A 12,532-nucleotide genomic window follows, 5' to 3' on the forward strand; every position below is an offset into this window, starting at 1 on the left:
ACACCTAGTAGCAAAGAAGCTGCAAATTAAAGGCTTAATTAATCACAGTGCTTAATACTACATACCTACTGGAACATCATTTTAAAATACTATTTTAGGGGTAGGAAGATGGTTTAGCAAGTAAAGTGTTTGCTATACAAACTTGAGAACTGGAGTTTACATCTTCAAAATTTACATAAATGCTAGGTGGGCATGGAGGCCCTCCTGTAATTCCAGCCTCCAAAGGGTTCCTCAGAGCAAGCTTAGAAAAATAAATAAATAAATAAATAAATAAATAAATAAATAAATAAAAGCATTTCATTTGGCTTAAAGTTTCTGAGTGTTGAAAGTCCATGATGGCAGAGTAAAGGAACAGCTGAGAGCTCATGTCCTGATCCACAACCACCAGGCAGAGGCACTGAGAGTTCAAACCTCAAAGCCAGCCCCTAGTGACACACACACCTCCTCCAGCCCCCAGTGACACACACACCTCCTCCAGCCCCCAGTGACACACACACCTCCTCCAGCCCCCAGTGACACACACACCTCCTCCAGCCCCCAGTGACACACACACACCTCCTCCAGCCCCCAGTGACACACACACCTCCTCCAGCCCCCAGTGACACACACACCTCCTCCAACCCCCAGTGACACACACACACCTCCTCCAGCCCCCAGTGACACACACACACCTCCTCCAGCAAGGACGTGTGTCCTAATCATTCCCAAACAGTTCCACAAACTGGGGATCACCAAGTATTCACACATGCAGGCAACCATATAGACCTGCACACCCACCGCACACACATACAAGGAAACAACATTTTAGAAGTGAGGCTAGCAATGCTCAAGAGGATAGTGCACAGCTACATCTTGATACAAAACTGGTGATGGTGCAACATAACAGAGCCATTTCAGACATCAGTGTCAAGGTGTATTAGTTAAGTTTGAGGGGTGGATTCATGGGGGAGGGGGGACCATAATAAAATGCTCGAGACTGGTTCTTATAGACAAAGTAATACATTTGGCTCAGTTTTGCAGGCTGAAAATTCAAACAGCATAGCAGCAGCTATGGTGAAGATCACACACACACACACACACACACACACACACACACGAGAGAGAGACAGAGAGAGACAGAGACAGAGAGATACACACACAGAGACAGAGAGAAAGCTCACAAAAAGAAACTGAAAGCTAAGGTGAGAGGCCACTGTGCCTTGTTAGGCCTACATCTAAAAGATCCAGCACCTCTTATCAGTGCCAGACTAGGGGCTAAGCTTCCAACATAGAACTTTTAGGAGACACAATCAGACTTTAACCAAATCCTATCATTTCACTTCTCATAAAGTTACATATTTACTTACCACTCACAATCCCACTGCTAGGCATTTACTCCAAAGAAATAATTTATGTTCACACTAACACCTGATGCACCTTGCCCTTTAACTGCCAAAAAGGAAATACTGCAAAGATGGCAAACCTGTGTCTATAACAAGCCCTAACGTCCTGCATACATCACCTTGTCCTGCCATTCCCGTGCTTCTGAGCAGGACAAGGTGATGTATGCAGGACGTGAATGACGCATGGACGACTTCTCTGCATTCTGTTAAGAAGCCTGACTCAAGCCGCTACACAGAAGCTGAGTGTGATGGCACAGGCCTTTAACCCCAGCACTCAGGAACCAAAGCAAGAAGATTCTAAGTTCCAGGCCAGCCTGGGCTACATAGTGAAACTGGATCTCAAAAAGAAAAAAGCTACAAAGCCAAAGGATTCAGTTTATAACACTCTTAAAAATAAAAGCAAACCAGCAGACTGTGAACAGATAAGTAACTGCCACTCGAGGAAGAATCAATTACAAAGAAAAGAAGTGGGAATTTCCTAGGCTTATAATCTTTTTGTATCATTATTGAGATAGTTGAAACATTCTTAAGGTTTATTAAAACAAAACTATTCACAAGACTCAACTTTATTCTAGGTAAACTTTAAATACATAAATTTGGTGAATTATAGTTTACACAGCCTGCACCTTAAATGTACAAAACATTTCACTACAAATCAAACCACTGTTCAAGTAACGTTTTCTTGTTCATTTTATTGTTTTCATCTGTATGTATGAGTGTTTTGCCTGTGTGTATGTCTGTGCACTACACGCTTGTGTGCAGTGGCCCCTAGAGCCAGAAGAGAAAGGCAGATGCCCTGGGACAGATGATTGTAAGCTGTCATGTGGACACCAGGCTTGGATCCAAGTCATCTGGAAAGGTAGCCAGCGCTTTTCACCACTGAGCCATCTCTCCAGGTACCAGCTCAGATATTCTTCCAGGCTTTTTTTCTGAGCTACAGAGTTTTGTTATCCTCACTCTGCAACTGAGAAGCAGCGCAGACTAAGCAACTTGCAAGTACCTGATCTCAAAGAGGCTGTGCTAGCTCTTACAGATCAATTGCCCACGTTATCGTGGAAGAAGGTACCTAGCTACATTGAGGGCTTGTTTGTTTAATAAAACTAAATTACTTGTTTTCATTATTTCAAAAATGAGAAGGCTCAAGATAAACGAGAACTTTTAGAAAGTTTTAAGTAAGTACATTATCAGAGAATGCACACACTATTTACACAAATAATTAACCCTAACTTTGGCCTGGAACGTTCATTTCAAAAAAGGCCTCTACTTGCTAATAGCTACTTAAAATAAACAAGAGTCTAATGCAATACAGATGGAAACACTAAAAATAAGACACTGTATTAGGTAAATCATTGCAGTGAAGGGGTAGATGCAGCCCTTCCCATCTAAGCAACAGAGAGGAGTGCTCATCACGTCTTCGTCAGGTCCGAGAAACGGAAAGCCCAAATTACATTTTGACCGTCTGTTTTCCTGCATTTTCTTTTCGTTCTTTAAAAAAACAAAAAACTCAGGTCTTACAAACACCCACATTCCCACCTGGTCAGGCTGCGACCTGAAAACCTAAGTAACTCTGAGATACTCTGAAAGGGGCTTTCCTTTCCTTTTATTCCCCCTGTCATTTGCCTGTCCCAGCTAAGCAACACCCAAGTCCAAGTTCAGTGGCCGGACCGGAACTCGCCTAGAAAGCACGGTGAAGTGGGGCAGGGAAGGGACGAAGGGTGTCTTCGCGGACGGCGCCTGGTCTTCACGTGCAAGTCGGCGTGCGACTCCCCGTGGGCTCGCCGGAGCCTTCCTGACAGCCCGGGGCCAAACTGCCAGGGATGCCTCCCTTGCCCAGCGGAGGCCAAGGGTCACCAGCACCCGGCCCCACCGGGACGCGAGGCTTCAGCCAGCGCCTCCCCCAACCTCACGGCTCGCGCCGCCCGCCCGCCCGCCCGGGAACCGCCGCCCCGCTTTACATAACTTGAAGGGCGAGGCGGGCAGCTGCAGGTGGCGGCGCCGGGCTGGCCAAGGACCGAAGCCACGAGAAACCGCGCCGCCGTCTCCCGCGACCCTGGAGCGGCGACCCCGTTACCTTTCCAAATGCCCAGGGAGAGCTGGGACTCGTCCAGGTTCACCACATAGTCTCCCAGGAACCGGTTCAACACTTCCACGACCACCGACTCGAATACCATTTTTTTTCCTCTCTGCCGCGGAGGGCACCGCGGCACTACCCGGGCTGCTCCTCCCTCGAGACGGCTCGGCTTACCGGCTCCCGGCCCGCTCCAGCTACGGTGCGGGTGCTGCCGGGTCCCCTCAACCCGACCGCGAGCCCCACAGAAGGAAGGTAGCCGCTCGCACCACGCGTGCGCAGCTCGGGCTGCGCGTGGGGGCGTGACCGACGCGGAACTGGAGGCGCGGCCGGGAGCGAGAGTGAAGGACGGCGGCTGCGCAGCCGCGGGCCCGCCCTTGCCCGCGAGCGGACCGCCGGGCCTCTCCCGCCGGCCGCGCCTCCTATCCGTCGCTTAGCAACAGAACACCAGTCGAGCGCTGGAGACCCCGCCCCGGAATGATTCTCCTTTTTACCCGCAGCGAACTTTCTCTAGGAGGCGGGGCGTGATGATAACCGACAGGAACGCCGCTTCCGAAAGAGAAAACTAAGATCGCGGGATCCAAAGAGTGGAGAGTGTACAGCTTGGTGCGAGGTTGCGGGAAGTTTCCTGAGGCAGTTTCCCAGGACGCTTTTCCCCCATTATTACCAGTTGTGAGGTTCGGCCAGCCTTGGTGCTTGGGTACTTCCTGACGTTCTCCCTTCTCCTGGCAAGGATGCGAACTGGCCCTTCAGTTGCCTTCCCTTACTTCCTCAGCTACTAATCTGTGCTGAGGAGGGGCGAGGGAGAGTAAAGTTGGGAGATAAATTCCAAGTTCTTAATGTGCAACTGCTCTTGGCACCTTTTTCCGGTCAAATCATTTATGTGAAAGCCGCCAGTCATGTTAAAGAGTAGCACGTTTGAGTCAGTCCGGAGACAGCAGAGAGCCTGCCAAGAACCAAGAAAGACACCTCTGAGCCTTAGTGGCCAAGCTAAAATAAGTAGTGTCTCCGCTCCACGCTTGGACTTAGAGAAAATTGGTCCCAAAGTCCTGAGGTCACAAGACAGAGGTGCAACTTACAGAACCGACATTAATCCTCTGAGGATTTCAGAGGCAGCAGTACACTTTCAACTTTCTCTTCGCAAGGCACATCCTGATTTGGCACTGAGTGTATTTTGTGCATAGTCATCAAGTATCTCAAATTTATTTCAGAAAAAAAAAAGAGCAAAAATAGTGTAAACTTTTTTAAGCTTTTAAAGAATATATTAGCATATATTTTACAAAATAATGGGTTTCATTATAACATCTTGATAAATGTGTATATTTTGGTCGTTTATTACCCATGACTCTTTCTTGTCCTATTGACTGATTCCTTCTTCCCAAATAGGACCCCTTCTGTTTTCATGGATTTTTCTATCAAGATTCTAAACCTTCATCCATGTTGGTTTTTTTTAATGAGTTTTTATTTAGCACAATTTTAAATTTCATTTGTGTGTGTGTATAAGTGTTTTCTACATCCGTACCTGGTACCCTCAGGAATAGCTCTCTGGTTATTGGCGTTACAGGAGGTTGTGAGCCTCCATGTGGGTGGGTGCTGGCAACGGAGTTCAGGTCCTCTGAAGCAAATGCTATTAGGCAGTGTCGTCTCTTGAGCCTATTCTAAAATTTGATCCCAGAGAAGATATAAAACACTGGACTGCTTCTCCTATGGTCCCCAAGGACAAACGCAGATATGATTCCATCAAAGTTCACGTTGGAGAACCAATGAGTTTGTTGGGCTTCCTTAAAGAGCATATCTGAGGACTTCGTTATGGGAGTGTGGGTGTGGGAAGTACTTACCCAACAGGGATGAAGGCTTCTCCATTGTAGCTTCATAGACAGAACCCACTCTTCTAGTCTTCCCCATCCACAACCCCAGTTTGTCAGTCCTCAAACTGTGGGTATCCACAAGGGTCCTGAATAAGCCTTTCACAGGGGTCGTCTAAGACCATTGGAAAAAGAAAGATATTTGTATTACAATTCATAGCAGTGGCAAGATTAGAGTTGTGAAGTAGCAACAAAAATAACTTTATGGTTAGGAGTCACCATTACATGAGGAACTGTGTTAAAGGGTCTCAGCAATAAGAAAGTTGAGAACCACCGTTCTAGTCCCTCCCTGAGGCCATGTGCAATTCAAGCACAGTCACATACCACAGGTGATAGTACAGCAAGGTACGCTCCTCCACCAGCTGAGACAAGCCTTTTACAAGGGGCTACAGCTGAACAAGATGGAGGACACCTGGCTAGGAGGACAGTCACAGCAAGGTCTGAGGATGTTTGCTGCATGTTGTGTGATTGTTCTGAGACACATCTTCCTGAACTCTGTACATGGAGTTGACCTCAAACTCGTGGAGATGTATGTTCCTGCCTCTACCTCTCAAATGCTGGGAATAAAGGCTATTGTCACCACACCTGGCTTATTTGACATAGTTTCACATAGTTTTTCTTTTGAAGGGCCTTTATGGAGTTTCTAAGTCAACTTCATGATCTCAGGGACACTGAGGTATTAGGAATTTTTCCAAAGTCAAAAACGAAATTGGACTTCCTGATTCATCATATTTGAGAATATTCACATATTTCTCAATAATAATAATAATAATAACTTGTTTTGACTTATTGCTTCTATTTTTAAATGAAAGAAAACAAAGCTTGTTGGAAGGACAAGCAAAGGAGAAAATTCTTAAAGAATCTTACAGCCAATATTGATGGTAATATAAGTAAACACAATCTTTGTAAATGCCAGCCTGTAAGTTCCAACAAGCTGATCCATCTGTGTGTGCATATGTTAGTGTATACATACTTACATGTATGTAAGTGTATGAATTTTGCCTTAGCAATCCTTCCAGAGATTTAAGCTAAGAAAAGAATTTTTAAAAATTAAAACCTATTCTTATAAGAACATTTATTAAACCTTTGCTTAAAGAAGCAAACTTAAATATTCATTAGTAGAGAAGCTAGGCAAATTAACATATACATGCATACACTAGGTTAACAATGCAGGAATTAAAATGAAAACAAAGATTTATAAAATGAGAGGTTATCGCTCTTATCTTGGGAGAAAGGACTAAATTGTTGTGAATTGTCAGCTAATTTTGACTGTACAGAATATACAAAAGTCTGGGAATATATTCACCAAATGTTAACCACAGCTATCTCTAGATGATAAGGCTTTTGACAGTGTCTATTTTCTATGCATTTTTTTTTTGAAGATGAAGACATACACAGACACAGTCCAAACCTCACTGGGCAACTCATATGGAATTGGATTTGAACGCTCAAAAGTCTGCCTAAAAACTTGATCTGAGCAACACATAAATGCAAAGATAAATCTTGTTCAACAGCACTAACAGCTGGGGAAAGGAAATCAGAGCTGCAGTCATACATGTGAATTTTTCCCTTATTTAACCCAGCAGTAAAGCTTTTAAAAATAGTTATGATCTCCAAATGCTGGTGAAACTATTGAGAACCAGGGTCATTCATATACTAAAAATGAGAATGTGAAATGCTATAGCCTCTCTGAAAAAGTTAGATCATGTCTGCAAAATCTAAGCAAACAATGTCCATGCAAACTAGCAATTATAAGCCAAGACATTTATCAAAAAAAAAAAAAAAAAGTGAAGGCAACTGAAGTGGGTCAATGAAGAGTGAGGAAGATAAGCCATCCATCGGAAGTACCAAAACTCATTCTGATTGTCTGGTAGCAAAGAGCACAATGTTCAGTAGCCCACTGTGAACTGAACGCACGATCGATCCTGACTAACCTTGTTCATTCGCTCTAACCAGCCTCCACATCTGCGTCAATATTAATTTATCCGGATGAGAGATCTTTCAGAAATGAACTCTCTGCTGACTTGCACTTTTGAATATTGACAGAAATCTCAATTTCCTTTCCCTGTTCATGTTCCTTCCTCGGTGATAATTTAAGGGGGAAAAGTCTACAGCACGTGGAAGTAGCTTTTGTCCTTTATACGGAATTCATGTGCAATGTCAGCCATAAAAATAAATTCATAATTATAAACAGTGCTATTGATATATTTGAACCTAATGAATACTGTTAATGTGTTTTGATGGGAAGATTTAGTTCAAAGATCAGTTATTAAGCAATATCTACAAATGTCTAGAACTCCTCATTGTTGATAAGACATAAAAGTACTTCCTAAGGAACACGTACAGATTTCCAGAATCTCTGCCTGAAAGTAATACGCTGTTGCTGCTCAGGAGAACCATAATTAACTATTTATACTATTCTCAAATTATCTAGTCTCCTTTTTATATCTAAGGAGATTCTGAGTCAGATACACTAATTTGGTTTCATTAAATGTTAAATTAGACATCAGTTACCAATTCAAACTGCTGCAGATCTTCTTCCCTCCAGGAAGTTAGAAGAGCACCATCTAGTGGCATGTTGTAGAAAACTCGAAGTTTCTACTTCGAATTGAAGCAATCACCTTTGAAACAATAATAGTAATAGTAATAATGATGATAATAATAATAAAATTATTACTAACATAATTTTAATAGGGTCCAATTATGTATCCTTGGCTGACAGTGATTTGCCTCCTGAATTTGGGGAATCTTTATTTGTTTAGTTTGTACCACCAATCCTGGCTATCATCACCAATTTAAACTTCCCTTTTAAATGCTGGTGGTATACACAACTTCTTATTTTTTATAAAATAACTTTGAGATATCTTTTAAACTAAACTTCAAATTAGAAGGTCAACATTAGTAATATTATTTTATGACATTTTGATTAATTTTTACTGCTTTTTTTTTCTCCCTTGAATCATTATGTTTCTTATGTAGAATTAAGGAAAGACTTAGTTGGTTGCAACTTTGTGAAAATAAATATAAATTTGGTTTCACAGTTTTGCTTCAAATATTGTATGGTTATCAGATTAATTTCTAAACAAAATTTTAATTCTTTACTTGTTATGTTAGACACTTGCACTTTTTTGAGGTTCAATAGAAATTATAAGGTCCTTCCATAGCCATGCTTATACTAAATTGGGGGAGAAAACCTCAAATCATTTTCACTAAAAAGAATAAGAGAAGCATACCCACTCTCCCCATGGGTATTCAACAGATTATATATTTACAGATTTAGTCCTCTAAACAGCTTCGGTGAAGTAGCTGGATATAAAATTAACTCAAGTCAATGGCCTTTCTCTACACAAAGAATAAACAGGCTGAGAAAGAAATTAGGGAAACAACACCCTTCACAATAGTCACAAATAATATAAAATACCTTGGCGTGACTCTAACTAAGGAAGTGAAAGATCTGTATGATAAGAACTTCAAGTCTCTGGAGAAAGAAATTAAAGAAGATCTCAGAAGATGGAAAGATCTCCCATGCTCATGGATTGGCAGGATCAATATAGTAAAAATGGCTATCCTGCCAAAAGCAATCTACAGATTCAATGCAATCCCGATCAAAATTCCAACTCAATTCTCCAACGAATTAGAAAGGGCAATCTGCAAATTTATCTGGTATAACAAAAAACCTAGGATAGCAAAAACTCTTCTCAAGGATAAAAGAACCTCTGGTGGAATCACCATGCCTGACCTAAAGCTGTACTACAGAACAATTGTGATAAAAACTGCATGGTACTGGTATAGCGACAAACAACTAAATCAATGGAATAGAATTGAAGATCCAGAAATGAACCCACACATCTATGGTCACTTGATCTTTGACAAGGGAGCTAAAACCATCCAGTGGAAAAAAGACAGCATTTTCAACAAATGGTGCTAGCACAACTGGCGGTTAACATGTAGAAGAATATGAATTGATCCATTCCTATCTCCTTGTACTAAGGTCAAATCTAAGTGGATCAAGGAACTCCACATAAAACCAGAGATAGTGAAACTTATAGAGGAGAAAGTGGGGAAAAACCTCAAAGATATGGGCACAGGAGAAAAATTCCTGATTAGAACATCAATGGCTTGTGCTGTAAGACCAAGAATCAACAAATGGGACCTCATAAAATTGCAAAGCTTCTGTAAGGAAAAGACACTGTCAATAAGACAAAAAGACCACCAACAGAGTGGGCAAGGATCTTTACCTATCCTAAATCATTAGGGGACTAACATCCAATATATATAAAGAACTCAAGAAGGTGGACTCCAGAAAATCAAATAACCCCATTAAAAATGGGGCTCAGAGCTAAACAAAGAATTCTCACCTGAGGAATACCGAATGGCTGAGAAACACCTGAAAAAATGTTCAGCATCCTTAATCTTCAGGGAAATGCAAATCAAAAGATTCCACCTCACACCAGTCAGAATGGCTAAGATCAAAAATTCAGGTGACAGCAGATACAGGCGAGGATGTGGAGAAAGAGGAACACTCCTCCATTGTTGGTGGGATTGCAAGCTTGTACAACCACTCTGAAAATCAGTCTGGCGATTCCTCAGAAAATTGGACATAGTACTACTGGAGGATCCCGTAATACCTCTCCTGGGCATATATCCAGAAGATGTTCCAACCAGTAAGAAGAACACATGCTCCACTATGTTCATAGCAGCCTTATTTATAATAGCCAGAAGCTGGAAAGAACCCAGATGCCCCTCAACAGAGGAATGGATACAGAAAATGTGGTACATTTACACAATGGAGTACTACTCAGCTATTAAAAAGAATGAATTTATGAAATTCCTAGGCAAATGGATGGACCTGGAGGGCATCATCCTGAGTGAGGTAACGTAATCACAAAAGAACTCACATGATATGTACTCACTGATAAGTAGATATTAGCCCAGAAACTTAGAATACCCAAGATAAATGATACAATTTGCGAAACACTTGAAACTCAAGAAGAACAAAGACCAAAGTGTGGATACTTTGCCCCATCACTTCTCGGCCTTTTGGCTAAGATTAAGTGTGGATACTTTGCCCCTTCTTAGAATTGGGAACAAAGCCCCCATGGAAGGAGTTACAGAGACAAAGTTTGGAGCTGAGACGAAAGGATGGACCATCTAGAGACTGCCATACCTGGGGATCCTTCCCATAATCAGCCTCCAAACGCTGACACCATTGCATACACTAGCAAGATTGGAATGTCCTAGTTATCCAGCCACAGAGGAATTGATTAAAGCAAATGTGCTTTCTATACACACTGGAATCTTTTTTAGCCATATAGAAAAATAAAATTATGCTGTTTTTAGGGAAATGAATGCAATTGGAAATGATCCTAGTCAGCAAATTAAGGCAGGCTTGGGCAAATATCTTCTGTGTTCCTTCATTGTCATTCCTAGATTTTTATGTTGATAAATACAACCATAATCCCAGATGTGCAAATGACATAAGATAGAAGTGAAACTGTCTAGGGAAGAATGAAGAGCACAGAAGTGGGATAGGGGAAGGGGGGGAAGGAAAAGTGTGAGCTACTCGGAACAGCAGGCACAAGATACACTGCATGCACTTACTGATGATGTTTGCATCTATGACTCCTCATCTCTCTCCTAGGTTTTCTATCTCCAGGGTTGTCTCCCTTTGTGATTTCTTTATTGTTTGTATTTTCATTTTTAGATCCTGGAAAGTTTTGTTCAATTCCTTCCCCTGTTTGGTTATGTTTTCCTGTAATTCTTTAAGGGATTTTTGGGTTCCCTCTTTAACGGCTTCTAGCTGTTTAACTGTGTTCTCCTGTATTTTTGTTTTGTTTTGTTTTTTGTTTTTTGTTTTTCGAGACTGGGTTTCTCTGTGTAGCCCTGGCTGTCCTGGAACTCACTCTGTAGACCAGGCTGGCCTCGAACTCAGAAATCCGCCTGCCTCTGCCTCCCAAGTGCTGGGATCAAAGACGTGCGCCATCACGCCCGGGAGAACTGGTTTCTAATGATGCCAAGTAGCCTTGGTTTCTGTTGCTTATGTTCTTGCCCTTGCCTCTCATCATCTGGTTATCTCTGGTGTTATCTGGTCTTTTTGTCTTTGACTGTGCCTTGTCCCTCCTGCAAGCCTCTGTGTCAGTACTCCTGGGAGACCAGTTCTCTCTGGGAGGAATTTGGGTATTTAGAGCTGTGGCACAAGGGTCAGCTTCAGGGTGCAGACAGAAACCAGAAGGATCCTGTCACTGGCTGTTCCTTGGCTCCTGTGTCCTGATGGCTCTGGGCAGGTCCCTTTTGGGCCAGGAATTTGAGCAGAAGTAGTGGTCTTACCTATGCTCACAGGTGTGTCGGCACTTGTGGGAGACCAGCTCTCTCCCAGTGGTATTTGGGTATGGAGCACTGTGGCACAAGACCAGCTCTGGTGCAGATGGAAACTAGAAGGATCCTGTCCCATGCTGCTCTTTGGTTCCTGTGTTCTGAGGCCTCTGGGTGGAAGTGGTGGCCTTACCTGTGCTCACAGGTGCATCTGCACTCCTGGGAGACCAGTTCTCTCCTGGTGATATTTGGGTATGGAGTGCTGTGGCACAGGATCAGCTCACAATAGGGACAGACAGGGACCTAGTCTGGGAAATTAAATGTTATTAAATTATATTAAATTAGTATAATTACTAAGGTACACTTGAGTTTAAAAGATAGGTAGAAAAATGGTGCCAATTCTGACTTTCTTTCTCTCTCTCTCTCTCTCTCTCTCTCTCTCTCTCTCTCTCTCTCTCTCTCTCTGTCTTTTGGTTTTGGTTTTCTTTTTTTTTGGGGGGGGGGGGCAGGGTTTCTCTGTAGCCCTGGCTGTCCTGGAACTGACTCTGTAGACCAGCCTGGCCTTGAACTCAGAAATCTGCCTGCTTCTGCCTCCCAAGTGCTGGGATTAAAGGTATGCGCCACCACTGCCCAGCGATGTCTGACTTTCTTATATGCAGGGGTGGGAGGGGTGGGGAGGGCTTAGGCACTTTGTCATCTTGATGTATTTGAACAGTCTGTCTGCAGGTGATATGATTAAGGGAATTTGGCATAGTTTTTTTTTTTCATATCTCCTGATCATTGAATTTGTTTAATCAGCCATGTATTTCTTTTTCCAATAAGGGAAAAATCTTTCAAAATAAGAAATGATGGAAAGAGAAAGAAGGGGAGAGATGGAATCTTGCAAACTGTATATTTACAAAAGA

The 12,532-nt window shown here is 42.6% G+C and overlaps 1 protein-coding gene across 4 annotated transcripts in view; it reads right to left on the minus strand.

The window, feature by feature from the left end:
* Positions 1-3,855, minus strand: part of Vps13a (vacuolar protein sorting 13A) — a 165,706-nt gene extending 161,851 nt beyond the window's left edge. For 2 of the 4 annotated variants that reach the window (XM_011247256.3, XM_006527126.4), the window contains exon 1: positions 3,454-3,853. In XM_011247256.3, the coding sequence (XP_011245558.1) occupies positions 3,454-3,553 (100 nt within the window). In that variant the 5' untranslated portion in view covers positions 3,554-3,853. Of the gene's footprint in view, positions 1-3,453 lie in introns of all 4 variants that reach the window. The other 2 variants (NM_173028.4, XM_017318216.2) reach the window with 2 other exon arrangements.
* Positions 3,856-12,532: the final 8,677 nt, after the last annotated feature.

This window comes from Mus musculus, chromosome 19 (genome assembly GCF_000001635.26).
Source record: "Mus musculus strain C57BL/6J chromosome 19, GRCm38.p6 C57BL/6J".
NCBI classification, from domain to species: domain Eukaryota; kingdom Metazoa; phylum Chordata; class Mammalia; order Rodentia; family Muridae; genus Mus; species Mus musculus.